This window comes from Lepisma saccharinum, chromosome 14 (genome assembly GCF_977018435.1).
Source record: "Lepisma saccharinum chromosome 14, izLepSacc3.1, whole genome shotgun sequence".
Taxonomy (NCBI): domain Eukaryota; kingdom Metazoa; phylum Arthropoda; class Insecta; order Zygentoma; family Lepismatidae; genus Lepisma; species Lepisma saccharinum.
Window position 1 is genome coordinate 65262771 of NC_139242.1, and position 22460 is coordinate 65285230.

At 39.2% G+C, this 22460-nt stretch overlaps 1 protein-coding gene across 1 annotated transcript in view; it reads right to left on the reverse strand.

Moving 5' to 3' along the window:
- The window catches only part of N (neurogenic locus Notch protein), a 107896-nt gene that overhangs the window by 82917 nt on the left and 2519 nt on the right, over window positions 1-22460 (reverse strand). Inside the window, exon 2 of the mRNA XM_083135820.1 lies at window positions 984-1062. Coding sequence (XP_082991946.1) covers window positions 984-1062 — 79 coding nt within the window. The remainder of the gene's footprint in view (window positions 1-983; window positions 1063-22460) is intronic.

Here is a 22460-nt window from a genome sequence, read left to right on the forward strand (position 1 = left end):
TAAAGACAATGAACAAGGAGATACAACGGGGTGTGGAGGTTGTCAAGGAGCAAGACTAAAGAGACAAGGCAAGGTTGAGCTGAGGACGAAGAGGATGGAGCCAGTGAGATCATGCAATATACACAAGTATTGGTAAAAACGCCAGAGGTGTAAGTCGAAAATAAAAGAATGGAAAGAAGAGGACACAATTGGACCATGCAACAAGAGAGTATCAAAAAGACGTAGAAGTTTCACTTCTATACGAGCTACTCATAATGGAAACTGAGAACGCTGTTGACGTTGAGTATCTCCATCCTACTTGTCCCAGAAGGACACAAACACAAAAGCACACACCAATAATGACAAAACAAAAATACAACCACTGTAATCAACAAGACAAACTGGACAATGATCGATCCGTGACCAATTCAAATTAAAATAACTACATGGTGGAGGTAGAGAGCGACCACAAAGAAACCTTCGGCCAAAAACCTTCCCGCATCATCCCCTCTATCCGTTCAACTCGGGCCATAAAGGAGAGTTCACACTTAAGTGACAAGCGACACAAGTTCACCAATCGAACGCAGGTTTGTGCGGCCTGTCGCGCCGCTACGGTCTGAAACGTTTCTGTTGATTGATTCGTTCCCAAACGACATGTGTCGCGTATCGCTTCGATCTGAAAGCTCCCTGAGAAAGCATGCTCCCCTCCCCTCCACACGCAAGTACGATGCACAGGACACGTGGTTCTGCACAGGTCATTTCCCTGTGGTCCCACTATAAACAGTATCTCGCATTAATATGTTTGCTGCAAAATTTCCAGTGACACACATGCAAACAACAGCCACTGGGTAGGTTCTGAAATTGTGTTAACATTTTAATCGAACTGGAAATGACAACATGCTGTGATTCGTTCATCGTAAACAACTCATCTATACAGTCTATCTAATGGCACACGAAAGAGAAATAATAACAAATTCAAGTACCCAAATAGAAGAAACACTTACTTGCAATAAGATTCTCCCCTGGGATTGGATACACACTGCCCATTGTTCTTGCAGGGATTCGGCGAACACGAAACAAATCCTGTGAAACAGAAAACGTTAAGTAAGTAACACAAATAAATTTACAAACTACACTCACGCAAGCTAACATCTGCCCAACTATATCTGGGCAACATAATACTATACATTACAAATTAGATTTATTAATCACACTGAATCAATCACCTGCTTGTCCCCAACTATTTAGATGTTTCAAAACGCTGTGACCATGCTAGGAAAGTTGACATGATTGTTTCTTGTTAATTAGTGTCGCTTTTCTGCCATCAGTGGGTTCATTGCGACGATAAGACTGAGGGATGGTGAAATTAATGAAGGGGCACTCACTAAGCCTAGATTCGAACACGGGATTCCTGACGTCGTAGCGCGTTATGCTAACCACTCCACTACGGAGGCTGACATGATAGATGAGTTAGAAACGTTTCTATCCAAAAATTTCGCAAGCAAAGTGTTGCCAAGTGGTGTGCATGTTACTCGGCTCGTTCCAACATAGAAATCTGCGATGTAATTGAATTTGGCTGTATCAATGGAAGAAATGGAGAATGTGATAAGTCACGTACAAAAGTTTGTATCAGTTCTTAAGTAAAGGCGCAGAGAGTAAATACTAAAAACGAAAATTGGGGTAAAAACAAGAATTTGTTAACGAGTTGCATGCAGGAATTACTTGAAGGAATAGCTCATGCCTAAATAATCCTGGGGATGAAATCATTTCCTTGCGACGTTAGCAGCCAGCACCCACAATCGATGAAGTTTAATGTTTTAACAAGTACCAATGGATGCAAAAGATTGTTTCAAGTACAGTTTATACAGAAATAGGATGATGGGGACTGGACTTTCATCTTAAAGTGGCATCCGAACATCTGTGCAATGTAGCTTCACTGGGGATCGAACCCGGAACCTCTTGATTACAAAGAGACAACGATGCCACCACGCTATCATCATCATCCAATGGAGAGGCCTGGAACGTTAAATCTTGTCAATCGAGATTCTGACAGCATATTTGTGGTCAAGAGGATCCACAAGAATCTATTTCGGTGATCAGGTGTTCGATCCCTGGTGAATCTCACTCAACGTACTTTCCGCATACACATACATTGCTTATGTATCCGCGTGTTCAAGCTTCAGAGAATTTTATCAGCTGTCCCAATTAGATTTCTAACTACTCCGCGGTGTGATTATGCCTAAAGGGAAATATAGGGTACAAAAAAGTACCTGCAAATGTTTCTGGTTCAATACCCAGAGGTTTTTTTTTAGAGAAAAAAAAAGAGAGGAAGAAAGCTGTCGTCCTCTTCCCCGCTATGACCTGTTCTTGACCTCGTTCGATACAATTACGTCACTTGCACACATGTATGCAGTTGCTGTCCCCGTATCAAAATATACACATGTGAAATGCTTGTACGCTGACTTGAAAGTTTGCCAAAATAACCCCCGCCCCCCTCTTTTGAACGTTTGATTCATTCACGGCGATCTGCGGTGCGAAAACCCACCCATGCCGTGCGTATAGGAGCAGTCCAGTCTCCCACTGCTTCACACGCAACTACGCACAAGGTCTTCTTGCACTCTGCTCAGAAAGGGAGGGACCTTGCCAATTTAGCCTGCAGCAACAATAACTACAGCATTAAATACATGTACACATCTCTTTTCCGAATGAGAAACTAGTTATATTGTTTTACGCTTTCAATTCATTAAACCATGTAAAAGATTTTATGCAAAAATTTTAAAGTTGGTCATTTCTCAACTTCATTTTCCTGTAAGGCTGGGCTGAGTAAAGCATAAACTTTCCCTCCCTTAAGCACTCGTTCCTTTCTTCTAGATGGTCTCCAAATTAACGGCACGATTGTATCTTTATTTGTGTCTTATATTGTTCTTTGTTCTTGGCTCAGAGGGGGACGGGGTAGTAGTAGTCGAGAAAGAACATAAGGATCCTTACACGCTACGTTTCTGCATATTTCGTCTCGTGTAAGGTCAGTGGCGTACATTGGGAAGGTGGGTTGATGCTAGTCATTCACTAATAATAAAAATAAACGTGGAACACCTGAAAATATAATAAAATTCGGCACTAGTTATTAAAAAAAAAAGTATCACAACCCCATCCCCCTTACGAAATTCTAGGCACGCCACTGTGCAACTTAACATTTATCGCGGAGAAGCAAGACTAAAAAACAACACATTCTTTTGCAATTACCAATAAATGAACGTAAGACACATTGACATGTATTTAAATAATAAAATGTTCTAACTAAAATATAACGAGGATGTGCTCACTAACCTTGTTGCAACACACAATTCGCAACAAAAAAGCTCCTCCCTTCACTCACCACAGGCTAATAACGTGGAAGGTTAGATTTGAATAAAATATTTACGCTACTGCTTAGTCACTCGGCAACGGGCTTCTTTCGTTATCAACTTCAAAGAAATTACTGTGTTTTGATACTTCTTTGAGTAGGTGTTCATTTTCCGATTTCATTCTCATCCATTCCATCTCGAAACTGTCTGCAGAATCACAACCTTCTTTCGTTCCAAGGTCGCATATGGATGCACGGACTCAAGTATCACTGTCGTGCAGAAACAGACTTGCAGTTGTCCATTGGCGCAAGCGGCTTTCGCAGAGTATGAGATAAAATGCAGACGATGAAGGACAAATCTTAGCATCTGGTGACGGTCTTGGACTTCACATGAACCAACAAGACTGAAAGGACTCTCGTTAGTTTCGTCTGATGTTTAATCGTAGTGACAGTCAGATTTTAGTGTTGCACTAGTACTGCTGCGAACATTCGCCTGGAAACTATTAATTTGGTTTATTTTACTTCCATTTCCTGCCACGTTTGACTAATGACGCAGATGAGGATGAACGATGATGTGATGAAGGGACACTCGCAGAGAACACGACGTAGCGTGCGGTGCTAACCACTCTGCCACAGAGGCCGGCTAAGAATACTCTGGTCATGAGTATAGCGCTAATTACGAAACCCTATTACAAGGTCGAATGAACTACGGCACATCAATGTGGATCAACTTAAAACTGAAATATAAATGAGCCAGAGGAGTACAGCGTCGACATCACTATTTTGCAACCGTATATTCCCTCTAGCTATGTCTCTTAAGGTCAAACGCGCGTTTTCCAGAGCTAATATTCAGGTGGGGACAGAAATTATATCCTTTTAATTCGCAGCCCTGGACATAATGATTTTCCGATAGTGTAGCACGGCCGTCAGCCACCTACAAAATCTTGCTGGCCTTCGTCACGAATCGAGCTGCACGTTTCAGATTCCTCACTCCAACACTGTTGCATTCTGATCAACGGTCCTGGATTCGATCCTTCGTACGATGAACACACACACATAATTGATGATCCTAATACAAACTGAAGGTACAGTCTCAATAAGTCTTATTTACTTTGGTAAAAGGTTATTCAAGCAGGCAGAAGTCAACACGTTCTTGTATTGAGCATCAATCTCGTGCTAGATAAGGCAAGGTTCAAGCTTTTTTATTTCTACATTTACATTTGCAAATCGAGTTTTTATTGCCATTCCAAACGATCATTCAACCGGTGAACTGAAACGTAACGAGCTTCGCAATGTTTCACAAACCAGCGCTTGTACTAGGTACTCAAGCAATAGCAAAGCGCCGACGCGGCCTAGCCAGCCTCGGAGACTTCAATGAATCCCGGGGCAGAACCCGACACCGGAAAATTCCTATCATGCGGCCACTTCCGGACTTCGTGGTTTGTGAGGCCAGTCCAATCAACTATGGCCGGCGTCGTTGCCGGTTCTCTGAAACGGCTGGGAAAACCACGACTTCCGATCCTTCAGCGGTTGAAGCGAGGCACGGTGGAGCACTGGCGTATCGCAGACGCCAACATCAAGAGTTTGTGGAGGCAGTGACGTGCACTGAGGAGTAGCTAGTCTAGCAGAGATAGATCAATCAATCTCACATCTCGAATTATATTCAAATCACAATATTTATTGTCTTGTTAAAGCCACCACAGCTCATACGCAACACTTTCTTTTCCACGCGCTTCTCGTCCATCGGTGTTCTCCGCGGGCAAAGCTGGCTGGATACCCTAGCTCGCTCTTCTTCCGCCAGACCAGTTTCCAGGTAGAAACGGCAGGCCCAAGGAAAACGAAGATTTCTACCTCTACCTCTCTTGTCCCCTCGCCCCCCGCTGCAATGGTTGAAAGCCCAGGCTTTCAGGTCCCCCAGTCTATCTCCTATAGGACAGATAGGGGATTGGTTTCTCATAGATTTTTTGTAAATCCTGTAAAGAACTCAGGGTAAAATGTTCTGCAGTACTTATGTTCTCTGTATTTACACAACCTTTTACACGTTGTACAATATGTGCGTATGTATAATATGGGATGTAGTTTTATTATTTATGAAATGGGAACGTGTTATGTGCAGACAATGATGTTTTGCTTTCTTTCTTTTTTTCTTTTACAAATATGGAATATATAATGATTAAATTACAAATATATGCTCAGGCTCTCTCTGACTCTCGTTTTAGTAGTGTTTTATTTAAATATACTACTCTTGGTCTCTAACAGTCATAAATACGGATGTATTTATTTGGGCAAGAGAACGCGTGTTCATATTGTTGTTGGTTTGGTTTATTTTACTTCGCTTTTCTGCCACATTTGGTTATCGCGAAAATGAGGATTGAGTGATAATATGATGAAATTGGTTAAGGGACCTCATATGAACAATCCAGGCCAGGATTCGAACCCGTGATGAGTGCGCATTCTTGTCCTATGTGTTGCAGTGAATGATGAAATAATTTGGAATAAAAAATGTATCTCAGAACTCAAAAAGTCAAATGAATATCATTGAAGAAACTACAAAAAAGTGTGTTGTGTTTTGTTACCTGTCACCAAATCAACCAAGCGTGGGGGAGTGGTTATCATAGCGCGTTACGACACCAGGATTTCCGGGTTCGAACCCCGACCCAGGCATGGGCGTTCCCTGTGCTCGTCCCTTCATCAATTTCATCGTATCTTCGCAATTAACCAAATGTGACAAAAAAGCGACGCTCAGTAACAAAAATGAAATCAAATCATTGATTGATTGCTCAATTTGGTTCATTTTACTTCGCTTTTCCGCCACCTTTGGTTCAACAAAATAGATGAAGAAACACACACAAAGAACACAAATGGCCAATCCGAGATTCGAACCCAGGATCTCTGGCTTAGAGTAAAATCAAATAGTTTTTTACTTTCGAATGTGGGTGGGGGTTACGTGTACTTTTTTCTGGTACTCATTCATAATTTTGCAATCTTTTCCTGTTATTGACATTCTTCTTTTTTGTAGGAATACTGGCCCTAAAGGGAGGAGGGGTGTGACCCACACCAACCCTCCCCCCCCCTTGAGCACGCCACTGACTGCTACCCCAAGTGTCGACGTCACCGCACGTCACTGGGAGGAGGGACATTAAATTGGTAGTTCCATTCATACGGTCAATGATCTTTTGCCAAGAAACAAAATGGCATATTTTATGTCGAGCTCGCATCAAAAACCGTACATGATCCGGTGGCCATTGTTATCTGCTGTTAAACTATATCTAATCTCTAATTTTATTGATCTCCTTTATTAACTCATTGATATTCTCCACTGTCTTTTCGTGCTCTGCGACAGAGCGCGTAAAGTGGTTGACTTTCGATCTTACCAAAGGTACTCGGTTTAAATCCTAGTGTTATTTGTCAATGTTAATTCATCAATTATATATAACCATCACTCGGCCTTATCGTCGCCATCAGCCAAAAGTGGTAGAAAAGGGACGGCAAATAACAATACATACTTTATCTAAGTCGACAATGTGTTTCCGATACATCCACACACAGTGGGTGCTCGTGGTTGCCCATACATTTAGGATAAAAATTAAATTTTCGATGGTTCGTTGCGTTGAAACGACGCGTCAAACAGAGAAAGTTAGCTTGATTGATTGATTTTACTTCGCTTTTCTACCACTTTTGGCTAATCGCGAAGATGAGTGATGAACGGGGACTCACAAAGGACACCCATGGCCATGCCGGGATTCGAAGCCGGGACACCTGGCGTCGTGGCGCGCTGTGCTAACCACTGCGCCACGGGTATCTGCTATAATTGAAAGTTAACCGTCTTTATCATCTCCATACGGTATGAAAGTTGTGCGAAGACAAGCTGTGTATGTTCTTTCGAGACTTGAGAAGACCGAGAAAGGCTCTTTCAACTCGAGATTTTATCAGGTCAAGTCTCGTTTCGACAATATTCCTAGTTACATGAGCGCAATTTCGCAAATTCCCGAAATAATAATACATTAACATACATTAACGTATTATTTAAATAGCGGAATCCGATTTGAATGTGGCCCCTTACCGAGAATCTAACAGACGATCCCTTGATTACCAAGCAAAGACAAGACCATCAGAAACGGAATGTGAATGTCGTATACTATGTATTCATTACATTCATAGTCACAATATAACCGACACAGTGTGGCTGATAAATAACTGACACCGGATTCGGCCATCCTTGATTCATTCATACTTATCATTCGGACTCGGAGCTGCCACTCACAAAGAGGTCGCCTCAATTCGGCTCGAACCGTTCTTGAAGCGAACCCCTGGGTCGCCAGCAGCAGACTATCCATCCACACGCTGAATTACCGCCTGTTACGATTCAGTCTCTCTCTAATGAGGGATTTCCTTTCCGCTCGTCTCACTGGCAAGAAGTCTTTATCTGTATGGCGAGCACGAAGCCATGCGGATCGCATCGCAAGAGGCGATGCAGTAAATTAGTTCCATTCCCATGCGAGATCCCTCTAACTCGCGCCAGATTCAACAATTGTACCTGTACACGCCTTTACGGGACACGAATTATATGAACCTTTATCGCACTGGCTTCCATTCAACAATAAATATGAGAAGGCGAAACAAAGGAATGATGCCTAACGGTTGATTAATGTTTTATCGTAATTTCAACGGTTGGGAAATAATACTGTGGATAACATACTAATTCTCTAACATAGCAGTACGGTATTTAAGAACAGTATTTTAGATTTCGTGCGTGTTTCAAAGAATTATTGTGTATTAACCTTGTACAATACATGGATTTTGGGCTTCATTCTAATCGTTCTCGTTCAAAACTTAGGACCGTAAATACACTTAAAAACTAATGTCACATTTTACAGATTAACAATGTCACAATTTGTTAATCCGAGAACATATATCAATGAATGAAGGTAATATATGAAATTCTAAATTTTCACACTTCCACAAAACAACGGAAACGGGTATTTGTTAAATACAATTTATTAACACTTTTTCGAATCTTAAGCACAGAAGAAACCTTCTAACTACAAAATTGATGTGGCCCATACAAATGACAACACAAAATATAAAAATAATAATAACAATGTTACGTTTGCGTTTATTGTTATGAAACAAACAGGACATAACAATTCGAGGAAGAACTGAACAGTCTTGACATATTCTTACGGGAAGAAGTTATGGACCTTTTTCTTGCTTTTCTTTGTAGTTTTTAATTACGTTTCGTTGTTTAATTTTTCATTAACAACCAACAGCTCTGAAATTCACTTTCCTCCAACCATTCTTTTTACGTTTCCTATTGTTTTTAAAAGTTATTTTTAAGGAATTCTGCGCATTAATATTTCGTTTTATACGTTGTCAAAATTTAAATTTTACTTTATGCTCAGATAGGCTAATGGGAACTGGACCTACAGTTTAAAGTGCAATCCGCACCATATGGTGGCTTGTAGTTAGGTGCGATGTTCTTCCGCAAGATCGACAATTATGAAACGAACCCGGACATGTATAAAAGAACAAATATTCCTGCTTTTCTGGGATTGAAACAGCGTTCTTAGTTGCAGTGAGCTGCCATTGTTTTTCTTTGTGTGAGTAGATCATGGCACATTTTTCTTCTACGAGCATTTAGCAAATTAGCTCCAGCATTCTCTTTTAGCGTTTATAGTTTAATATTTTTCGTCGTAGTTCATGTTTATATTGATATTTTGTAACTTATGAGAAACTATGCGTGTAATAAACCCTCGCTTTCAGCTGGTGAAGTCAACTTCCTGAAACGCATTACTTAACAGCACATCAAGTAGGCCTATATCTCAACAACAAGCAATCGTTCATGACGTTTGGAGTTGGATTTTATTGCACACAATGACAGCTACATTACATAATGTGTTTTCAGCACAAAACGATGATAATTCCCGTTGATGTGGAAGCCTAAATATTGGCATTAAACAGTTGATATCCGATATGTAACTTCATACAGCAGACGTGCATTCCCAAAAATTGTAGATAAACTAGTGTAAGAGAGGGTTTTTGAACACGCATAATTTCTTGCACGCTCGAGCATCGTGGTCTATGTTGATATTGATCCCATGAGCAAAAAACTAATGAATCGAAGTTTACAAAGGATCACTCATATCAACGTCGGGATTCGAACCCGGAACCGTCGGTGGCAAGAATGAGAGTCGACAATTCAACGCTCTTAGCCACCAATATAGCTGGCAAATTTCTGGCCAAGGAAATCAACACGCTCGTACTGCACAACAAAACTTCTAATCTTTTCCCCAGAAATATAATATGTTTATTCTTTTTTTAAGAAATTATTTTCACCTACTTTACACGAGCTGGTAGATTTTTATGTTATTATTATTTAAAGTTCATGAGCATTCTCAATACAGTACAGTGCTATTCTCTGCTCCATTTGAAGGCAAGAAATGAAGAGCTTTGCGATATAAAAATGGATAAAGAAAGCCAATTTTCAGCCTTTGTTATTAGTACTACTTTTTCAAAGATATTCCTGGATGGTTGTATTTCCCTATCCTGTGTTTTTTTTTAAATTTGTTCATCGTAAGAAATAACCTGGTAATTCAAATTATAACTCTCATATAAAAAAATGCCTATGCACCAGGATACCTAGGGATGGTTACTGACCTGTGAATTTCGAGAAACTCTCAAAATCTGAATAACATTAGTCGGCAATCTATCTGTGGATTAATTTTCATTAGTAGATGATTTTAATAATCGACTAATGTCCATCACCACTTCTACAGGTTCAGGTGGTGCAGGTTCAGTCTAATTTAGTATATTACGTATAAAATGAACTTACACACACGCACGCATAGTGTGAAATAGAGAAAATAATAAAGCGAAGCTGTAATCAGTGTTTCTCTCGCTACAGCTACTAAGGACAGTTGCTTTAACACTTGGGCCACGTACTTGGAATTGTATTTGACAATATTATTACATTTGACTGCCCCAAATGTGAACACTAGGAATTGGTATAAATAAGCACCAAGTTTATATTTTATTCGTGTAACCGTAAAACGCAAATCAGTAAATATTGAATCTATAACTCAACGGTTGTAATTTTGGTGAAGTAACTTGTATCAATTTTCCCACGCTTCTGTTCACGAAAATATATTTCGTCTTTTCCCCTTCTGTTATTATTAACTTCCATACTACATTTTCCCAGTTTGGATAATAATGAGGATTGTAATAATAATAATTAAAACAGTCCTCGGAAATAAACATCTAATAAAGCTATCATGAAACATATAACGGTAGAGATGGCATGTCCTAATATTTATTGAAAGTAGCGCAAATATAGCGAGTAGACGTTGAGAAGTTGTAGTGAACCTTCTTTTATTTGTTTCAACATTCCGATCACTGGGAAATCTTTTGGTCAGGATAACCTATCGATCCGTCACGCTTGAATGTATGATAGTGGTAGAAAATCTGTGTGATCTGTGCTGCGAAACTAAAGGTGCTAGTTGGGAATCCAAGCTGAGGCTGGGCCATTATTACATTGGAATTACATCAACTATTTATTTACACTCATAGTCACGTTAAAGCTATAGATGTGTAAAACAGATTGAACAGAGACTTGTAAAATTTTCGACTGTGCAATGCTCTGAAAATATCTAGTGGTTTATGCTACTACATTAATTTTCGAACATGGCTAACCACTAGGCCAAGAATGTTGTTATCTCCAAACTCTGATCGAAAACAGAATTTAAAACATCATTATTCTCAAACATGTTTCTCTTCTCTTTTCTTCTTGCTTACTGTTTATCAGGAGATTGCTGTTGTATTATTTTGTTTGACTTTCATCTCTCATGCTGCATAACAAGGCTATTGTAAATTTTCAACTTGAAGGGCACTTATTACTTATTAAAAAACAATATAAATCTTGGCAGTTAACTACAAAAATGAAATAGCAGCAGCAGTAGATATTCACGTGTTGACCAAAAGATCAAGCAAAATGTAACACTTGCAATTCAATGTGAAATGGTAAGCACGTGCTAACCGCCAAAGAAATACGAGAAGTGGACAGCGGAATGCTCTACGGGACCATCAGTCCCAGGTTCGAAGCCTAGGTAAGGCATAGGTGCATCAGTGTTGCGATTATCCCATCATCTATTTCATCAGCTCATCCACATCGTCGCGAGGTTAAAAATCATGTCGAAATAACCGAAATAGAAATAAATAAAGGATCGTAACTTGAGCCACTACGTTTCATACGGCTGGTAACTGCGTCTCCAATGTAAAATGGTTAACGCTGTATTTGGAATCTTCTATTAAATAAATAAATAAAAAAGTAGTGAACGAAGAATTCTCATGTCTGGATATTATCATCAAATTATGGTTTTTGGTAAAGTTGGGGGAAATTAATCTTACACTAAGTCTACACGAGATACGCGAAGACGAATTTATCCAGGAATACAAGACAGGATTCCTGCAGACAAAGGGCAACCGACACAGACCCAACACCTAAGTAAATAAGACCCGAAGTCTCCCCTAGTGAACGAAATTGATAAGATGCTCCCTGTGACCAAACAAACCTCTGGAAGCAAGGAAGCGAACTGATAGCACAATCTCTGGTCGGTAGAATCCTTGGCGAATGGAGACTTTTCACGCAGGCTGCTTGCTCAAGCACACTTCGCTACTTCATAACAAGGTTACGCTTTATTAGCAAAACTATTTAGCAAGCGATACGAAGCAGCGTTGGCAGTCATTTGCTACCGTTTAGCATTTTCACGCGCAATAAAGCACGACGGTACTCTGTGCGCATGCTTTCCATCTCAACGCAACGGCGCCGTAATAAGCATGCTCATGAACATGTTGAGGTAGCGTGTTAACCAGACAAGGGAAGGTACCAAGGTTGACAATGATTTGTTTGGTCGATATATTTATGTAGGTCACTGTCAGCGAGTCCTCTTGATATATTTTGCTTGTTACTTTGTTGTCACAATTAATTTTAGTAAACCATAATAATATGCAGGTACGAATTTAACGGAAATTCACAAATAACTATAAATTCAAAATTCATGATCTTTGATCAATTTTGAACAGTTAACACTCATTTTGGAAAAACAAATTCAGATATTCCAAGTAATTTTACACAAATTTCCAGTCCATTCTGTGGTGCTTTAACATGTAAAACTGTATTTCCCACTGAACATTGGTCAAAATAAATGAAAATATTTTTACGTAGGATATCTCCCAACGAGTAGCTGGCACAAGAAAAAAGTGGAATTAATCTTCACTCTTGAATACAGACAGATACAAATAATCCCCCCCCCCGGACGTTTCCAAATGTTTGCATTTCTTCAAAATTAGCTTACTTTTTCATGACTTCTTGACTCATAGGTGTTATCCCGACTTTTATTTATTTATTATTATTTTTTAAAAGGCTTTCTAGGTCAGTGGGAACTATCTAATGCACTTCTTTCCACAACGAAGGCAACCCCAAAGATCAAACGAGCAGAAAGGAAAAGGAAAAAAAAAAATCCGTTGTCCTGGATTCGAATACAAGAACTTTTGTCTTCAGAAATTGACTTTGCACAGAAGGGAGTTTCTGCTCATTGCTTTCCATTATTATGCGCATCCAGCTTTACCGGGCTTCACCATTAAATACACTTGCGTCATGTTACGATCTTGAGCAAACTCCAAGCATTACAACATAATACATATTTATTGCGGTGACGACCGAACTAATCCAACTCTAACAGGAACTGAGAATTTCTTTTTTCAGATTGATGTTTATATGGCGGATATTTGCGGTCAAGGGTCTCGCGTTTGGTGCGAGTTGTCTCGGGTTCGATTCCGGTTGGAGCACTACAATTTGTGTTGACCCAGCATCGTTATGGCAACTGGAGAGCTACTTGAAACCAACAGTAGTGCTCTCCGTTCTCGAAAGCCAGAAAACAGCGGCGATGGACATGCATTGACTGCACATCCTCCCAAGGAAAAGACGCTTGGGAGGCAATGGCCCATTCAGATCACAGAAAGTTTAATTTTTAGAATTTCATAAATGTCGACGATTTTTCACGTGTTGTATAGTAATACAATTATCTTTATTTGTCTTGCTTTTAACGCCGGAGCCAGCACCCGGCACCACACACTACATAAATACTCATTCCCATTCAACAAGCTAATCGGCGAGACTCAACACACAAAGAGGCAGGCTATCCTCCTCTGCTTCCCTGTCGCCAAGCGTCAGACATAACTGTCACGTTGGTGTCTCCGAGCAAAATCTTGCAATTTACCACATCTGGCTCCTAGGATCAGTGAAAGTGGAAGGCTTGTTTTTTACGCTCCACCCGAAAGAAACCTCATGTTGAGAATCTTTCATCCCAACGAAAGCAGTCTGAAAGAAAATGTCTTGCCTTTTCAATATCAGCGTGCTCGACTTGGCAGCGTGCGTGGCAGCAAGAATGCCACACACATTGGCAACACTGCTGTCCGTAACGACAACTGCAAACACTGATTTCGTGGGATCACCGACGCAACTTGTTGCTTCGAAGCTCGCGTCACATGAAAACGGGAAGCCAAAGCCAGCCAGAGCAAGGCCTGGTGGAAAGATAAGCCGTCGACCAGAACGAGGGGAGAGAAGCAACAGCAGCTGCGAGCAACATGTGAAGGCTTTCCATTGGTCCCCGCAAACATGACAGCTGCGTTTTGAATGAAGAACCCACTTGCCATTGCCAATGCGCTCTCGTATCTTTCATCCATAGCGAAAATGACGCGAGGCGATTTTTTTTATACTCGCCTTTCGCGAACGTTGGCCATGCTGTCGTTGTTTGGTTCCGATTTTCCCAGTCTATTTCCGGTCAATTCATGATGAACATTCACTTTCGTTCGTCCTATCGGAATTTAAAAGGTGGCACAAGAGTACATTACTCCCTGCTCGGCGTCCTTTTAACTTTTTCGCCCTGTTGCGTAACGGAAAGAAAAAAATTCGGTTAGGAAGGTTTGTAGATCCGGAATGTGCAGCATACACCACGGGAAACAAAATGACGGGAAGATGGGTGACTGATGGCGCACATGCTGGTGATGACAGTTTATTAATGAATGCGCGGGTGTGCTTGGAAAGTTCAAAAACCTTTTTCGTACCAAGGGCCTTCCACGTGTATGTACAATCTGCCGCAAAGATGGCTGTAAATTGCTCATGGCTAGTTTCGTGCTTTTTTGGTCTTCTTGGGTCCATGGGTTCGAACTAGGGATGGCCAAATCGTGATAAAATTATATCCGGATATCCTATCTGTGCATTATCCGGATAGTTTTATCGTTTGTCCGTTTTACGGGCTATCCACGTATTCTTTTATTCGTCATGTTCGTCTCTACAAATCCTTCACCAAATCTGTACTGCCCGGATATCTGTACTATCCGAATTCTCAGGATATCCGAATCTTGAGGCCATCCCTAGTTTGTATTTGGTTATTTCGAGTTGAGAAGAATGCTCGCACAGAACTCTCATGCCCTGAATTGAAAATTTGAGCACTTGTTCTCTCTGAATTTCATTCCATAATCGAATTAAAATATCACAAATGTGATATATGCGCGGAACACGCTTCAAGTTTCAAATAACGCAAATAACTCTGGACTTTGCTTCAAACTAGACTACCTGTAGACCCAAGCCAAGAGTAAGGTACCAAGGGACTCCCAGTAATCCTCTGTGGGGTTTCATGTTGTGCCGTCCATGTGCGTTTGTTCCTTTACCTATTCCATCTTATCACCGTTCAACCCATCGTCGCGATTAGCGGAAGAAAAGAGACATGAAATAAATTAAATCAACAATAGTAATAATCATTCACCAGTTTGGCAATTTGTCTCGATTAAATTTGATGTACTAAATCAACGTAGAAACTGAAAGCTACACAGAAGCTCAACCACCTTTTATTGTGAAGGAAATCTGAAAAACTGAATATCTACTACACCACTGGTGTATCTCAGTTTGCAGACTTACTTACTAGTCAATGAAATTGATTGTCGAATTTAATCAGGTATCCTTTAAGATTAGATAATGCTCCTTCCGTATCATATATCCGTGCTGAATAAATATTGGACCTCGTCGACGTCTTCTCCGGTGAAAGCACCTTGCATTGTGGTTCGTATCCCACTTTAAACTGTAGGTCCTGTCCTGAATAGCCTATACGAGTATAAAGTGGTCTTAAAACAAACTTTGGATAAATATTGCATTTGTAGGGGAAGAGTAAGACTTACTCCTGTCAACATGCTAGTTGTTTTGTTCACACAAATTGCTACCTGAAAAAATGCGCTATTGTGACTTTCAAAGAAAAATTGCACTTGCTAGCCCAGCTGTTTCAAAATCAGTAAACTTGACACCATCGTTCTAGTCTGGCTTTGCAACTATTCTTGAGAATAATGAGATGAACAGCTGCTATGTATTTTCGCTTTCTTGGCTCCAAAATCTATTGGGAATAGGTACAAAAGAAAAATCAGTTTATGATCGCTCTCTAGGTCAATATAAATCTGATTGATACGTTGAAGGTGGCAGCCTACATGAGAATTGGATGTGGATCAAGAACAAATAGAGGAATTTGATCGTAATGGAGCTGAGTAACGCAAATATACAGGGTGCGGCAAAAAAAACAACAACTGAAGCTGAACTAATTTATTTCTGAGAAGTAAGCAACTGCGTGATAGAGCACACTTCATATCGAACAATTACATGTTCAACATGTCTGCCACCATTATTGACAACGTATTCCATTCATCTTATCATATCTTGGACCATGTTGGAACACTGATCTTGCGTTTAATGTAATTTCATGCAGAATCTGTACGACCGTGCACCAATTTCCTTCACTATTCGACGAACACTTGTTTCTTCAATTTGAAGTTCAAGGGACATATGCTGCATACTTTTCTTTGGCGTGAAGGTCTGCTGTGGATATATATGAAAATAAAGTGCAAAACGTCTAATACACGACCGACATTATCATTTGTTCTTTGTAAGTCTCCCTTCACGCAGGAGCTCGGTGAAGAACCATAATGACATGTTGCTTGGGGAAACTTGAGGCAAACACTACTTACTCACTGATTGCATTAAAAAAAACAGTCACCAACTTCTTCTTTGTTCGACCTTAGTTGTCCTCTAACCCAACTTAGTAACATATTGTTTGGAGAGGCAACAAGCTTTCAGGTAAGTTCAGTTGTTTTTTTCTTGCCGCACCCTGTACTTTCTTACGAGTAGAACTTGAAAATTTTCGACTTATTCTAGGATGGATGTCATTATCAGAATATGCACATGAGAATATTCAAAATACAAACACCCTGGTACGATGTTTAAGTAATGTGCGTGCGTGTGTGTCATGTCTTCATAATTCTAAAGAAATAATAACGATTTTCAATGCATTGGCTACGTACGGAATTGTGCGTTTTGTTAAAGGAATCATATTCATAAATAAATGCAGATATGGGGAAGTGTACACGTATTTTATTGCGATTGTGCATAAAACCCTTCAAATACGTGTGGGGTTTCTGCTTAGGCAGTTATTACTAACAATAATTAAAAGTATTACTACTATAAATCAGCTACTATTATTATACGTACATTGGCTACAGACAAATTGCCATAGGCTAAATGCAGGCACGTATCTAGAAATATGTTTCTAAGGGATGGGGGGGGGTCCAACCCAAGTGTCTCAGGAATAATAATAATAATGTTTGAATTAAAATAATTATATTAAATAAAATTAATACTAAATACAATACATAAATTAATATTATATTATTATTAGACGAATAGGTAAAAAAGACTGTATAAGAATAGAGATATAACAGCTCATATTCATTACGTAGCCTACATGTAGTTAAGATCGGAATAATTTACATGAAAACAAGTGCCCTGGCAATGAAATTAATGTCAAATAGATTAATAATTGAATATCGAATAACAAGGATGATGTTACATGTAGTTGGAAAAAAGTAAGTTTCTGATTAATATTTTATGCATATTATTTTGAGTAATAGTGTAAATAAATCTTCTTTGTAATGTAATTCAAAGCCGTATGACCCAATATAATCCTTGCCTTCTAAAAAGTTCAAAGGAAATTAAAAACCATCGATTAGGCAACAAATGTTAACATTTTCATTACTAAATTTTAGTACTTCGTAATTATTTTGGTGGGGGGTCCGCACCCCTGGCCACCCCTAAATACGTCCTTCCTGTCCTTCAAAGCCGTATGACCCCTATATTATCCTTGTCAGAGGAAATTATACAACAAATGCTAAACGAGTATATTTTCATTATATTTAATTTTCGTACTTAATAAGTCATTTGGGTGGGGACAGGGGGACCGGACCCCTTAAATACGTCCTTGCTGTCCTTCAAAGCCGTATGATCCCAATATAATTCTTGTCTTCCAATAAGTTCACACAACAAAGGATAAAACAATATATTTTTCATTATTTAATTTTAGAACTTAATAAATCTTTCGAGGACGTCCTTGGCTAACTGGAACTGAATCTACAATATAAAGTGCGATCCGAACAATTGTGCAATGTGCCATAAATAAATTAATTATATTATCAGAAGTTTGTTTTAATAACGATTCGTCCTTCAATAATTCACTGTACATTTCGACGGCTTCTTATTCTCCAAAAAAAAGTTTCCGTCATGGAATTATGCGTAAATCGCGAAATCACCCTACCAAGTTTCGGCACTTCAGTAACACAAGACAACTCAAAATTACCTTTCCTCTCACGGTTGCATATGTACAAAATTATATCCCGAAAAGGAATGGAAAAAAGCACACTTGCCTCGTAATGTGAGTTGTCTGAATTTACGGATGCTCGCTCATTTTTCTCTTTGGCGAAATGAAATCCATTTTACATTTATTGTGATTCGAGTGATCTCCTATGTAGATGGTCGTACACTGTGGCAGCAAGCACTGTGCGTATAAACTGTCGACTGTAACATGCTTCACACACTTCGTTACACGCAATTTCTTGCTTAGCCTGTCAACTGTGTTAACTCAGCGGCGTCTCAGACGGTGTTACTGCATTAAATGCTTGGTCGCAGGTGGGAGAGGGGCCTGTTTCAAGGGCCTGTGAGCGCGTCGGAGTGAGTGTCAATTTGTTCAGCCCTGCACGATGAAAACCGAACCTCCAATGTCCTAATGCAAGCTTCGTTATTTCCACACGATTTGCTCCACAGATACTAAACAAAGCATTAGCGGTGATGCTCATGGATTTTTGCTAGGTGGCCTTCCTTCCATTTTTTTGGCTAATCGCGACGATGAGTGATGCTTAGATGAAATTCATGAACGGACACTCACAAAGAACACTGAGGCTCCAGGGGCTGTTTACCGGTCGGCGACTGCCTGGGGCGTCGTAACTGATTAGTACTAAAACCTTATTTCTGATTGCATAAGCATGGATATTTCTTGGGAGTTTATTTTTTAGTCCACTTTATGCACGGAAAGGGTAATCGGGACTGGACGGTGTCGTGGGATCCGACCCACCACATGTCTCGACCAGGTGCGTGGTAATTTGTTGCTATAAAGATGGGTGGGCGCCAAAAATCCATCTCACCCGTGTGAAAATTTTATATTGGGCCCCTGCCCACACCCCAGACTCGAACCTGACCTGGAGACATGTATAATAATTCATTAGCATTTGAATCCGATTTAATTACACAAAATTTCATCCTTCCTGAATAGCCAAATTCATGTATCGAATGTTATAATGCCGATTATTGTCAATTTTATACTCCCATTAACAGGCAGATGGACAATTCAATCGAGGTATTAACTATATATATATATATATATATATATATATATATATATATATATATATATAACGATAGAATGTCTTTGTATTCGAAGAAGTCTCAGAGCAATCAACAAATATAGAATGGTTAGACTGTTGACATCAACAGACAACAGGACTGACAAATCGCAAGATTGTAGAATTAAATTGTCACTTTTACATGTTTCGGTATATCTCCCAGGTTGATTGTTCTACCTTAGTTTCTAATATTCTGATATATGACAGGGGTGGGCTGACAGACATGCTCTTGCCTTGTTCACTTCTGAGATATCAAAGTTTAGATATAAATCGATTTTTGGTTGCCATAGACTGGAAACACTTGATTGAAATCGTTTATATAACGTTAGGTAAATGTAGATGCTTCTCTCCACCGAATTTCATGTTCCCAGCTTTCTCAGAAATTCAGATATTCGACTGTTGATTACAACACACAGACAGACAGGCCGATCCAGAAAAAAATAGTGCATCAAGTATATAATTCACAGCTCTTTCAACTTATCACATTTTATATTTACACTTTAAGTGCTTGCAGAGATACCACAGTATTACAAATGTGTCACTTATTGAGTTTATACTGTTCGACCCTTTATTAATCAAAATAATAATGCCATTTTAAACAAATGGACTCCCCTTCATTTGAAGAAAAATTAGATCTTTTATTTGATCCTTTCTGATACTGACAGGTGTGATCCTTTGGCTCCCATGGACAGATTGAGTTAGATTGTGTTGCATTGAGCTCCAATCTTTTTTATAATCTGGAAGTAGTATACAGACTGACATAACCATTGCATAAAGCTACATTTTCTATTTATTTGAAAAAAAATTGCAATACAGAATGAATTCATTTTATGCTAGAATATCAATTAAAAATGATCAATAAATGCTTTGAGTTTGAGTTGCTGTTTTAAGTCCACTTTGTGCACAGTAAGGCTAATCGGGACTGGACCTACAGTTTAAAGTGGGATCCGAACAACTTGTGCCTCCACCGGGTATCGAACCCGGGACCCCTTGATTACAAGACAATGACACTTCCACTGCGCCATGGGGGAGGCCCGTCAATAAATGCTTGTTTACGCTATGAGTATGTTTTTAAGTCTACTTTATGCACACATAGGTTAATCGGGACTGGATCCGAACCACTATGCAATTGTGTATTTAGGCTGAGGATGGAGTTTGATGCATATACAGTACATAACAAGGCAAATTGTCACTCATGTTAATTGCGTACCTGCACGAACATCACAGCCTTAAAAATACATAACGTGCAACAGAAAAATGAATGAAAATAAGTGATTCACAATTTGTAATATTTATGCTTCTCACTGTACTATATAGTTTAAGGGTCTAGGCAATAGACTAGTGTTCTTTGGATCAATTTCTGGTGAAAGATACAATTTTTGTTCTTGGATCCAATGGAAAACTTGTCCAGTTTTACTTAACTGTATTCCCATAAATCCACATATTATGCACCTGCATCTAACCAGGATGGGCCACCCAAGGTTATTAGAAGTACCTACCTACATTTAGTAGCCTGTGCTAACCTAAAGTAGATGACATTTTTCTCCCATTTTTTTTTATGGATTCCAGCTTTGATAATGTTTATCATGTATCACTTGCCTAAGTAAGTAAGTTTGTTTATAAACATGTATTCACACTGTGTAATTTATTAACATGTAACATTGTCACACTTTTTAATTCCACTTTATGCTCAGCTAGGGTAATTGGACTGGACCTGCAGTTTAAAGTGCTTTCTTGAGCTTGTTTTTGAATCCACAAAGGATAATCACAGTGGCACCAACTTATATGGGCAAATGATGCTTGAGCCAGACAATACTTTGTCATGTAACATATACTATCATATAGGCTATTTGTTATCAAGATTTGTGGAGAAGTGTTCTTAAAATTAAAATAATAAGTGGATACATTGTTGATGTGCATTAATATAATGTTACATGGATTTATGCGATTTTTTGTGAACTTGTAACTGAAGTGTTTGGGCCAACCGATCTTTTTCAAAAGTTGGCACCCTGGATAAATCATGTCTGGACCTAGAGTTTAAAGTGCACTCTGAATAACTATGTGGTTCCAGTACCTATCATACCTGGGATTCCTTGATTACAAGGCAAGGACTTCAGCACTATGCTATTAGGGAGGCCCCAAGTAGAATCTGAACCACTGAGCCATGTGCCTCCATCAGGGATCCAACCTGGACATCCCACAGTCACATTGTTTCCTTACAAGAAGAATCAATATGGATCCCATAAAGTTGTTTCGATTTGAAGGATGGGCACAGATTATGATTATATTTTTACATCTCCACTTCAGATATACCTCAGCACTTGCAAATTGAAGAAAACCTTTCTCCTGAGGTAATATACTCTATACTCATAATTTTAAAATGATAATTAATTAATTACAGCTTGTACAAGGTCCACATTATAAATCTGAATTGCAAAACTAAGCACTGAAGATAAACTCCATAAGAGAGATAATTATGCCCATAAACGTTATTTCTCTTGATATTATTTACGAGGAAGATATTATAAATGCATTGGGTTTACAATTACCATTAGTTACTCATGATTTTTTTTTATATCGAGCATAACGATATATCAAAATCAAAATTTCAGTTTAATAATTCAGTCTTATGGTAGCCCAATGGATAGTGCTCTGTTGTTTAATGTGAGCAGTCCCAGGTTCAATTTCCAGTGGAAACTACTTGAAAGTTGTAGAATTGAATTTGACTCTGGTCTAGAAAGCAAGAACACAGAGGCAATCCAAAAATATGCAATGACCATTCATCACTCAACAGACAGTCACTTCACAGACCTTGACTCCCAGCTGGTAACATGTACCATAGAGTTTAGTAAAGTTATAAGACAAGTTGATCGCATAGTATTAACAAATGGTTAATAGCATACAGATTGGGTGTGAAAACTGGGTGGAGCAAGGACAGTTTATGTTTTTCTTGGTAGACAAGGCTTAGCATTAAGAGGCTATAGTGCGAAGTAACTGCCTCCCCCCTTCCCTTTAATTACTCCCACTGAGAGCATAAAATAATAAAAATTAACCTCAAAACGGGTTGATTTGAATATCATGATCCATATTGGTACAGTGGGATCCATAAATATTCCCAAGCAAATCGTCCATCACTATGTTTATTCCCTTCAATGAGAGCTTCAAGAACGGGCACAAAACACTAATCAATCTGGTTACAACATCTGAACCAGTAAACGTAAAAATACAGTCCTTACAAAATACCTAGGATGAAGATAAAAACCAATGAAAATAGTCATGGACAATTTGTTGAGCAATACTTATGGATGGATCC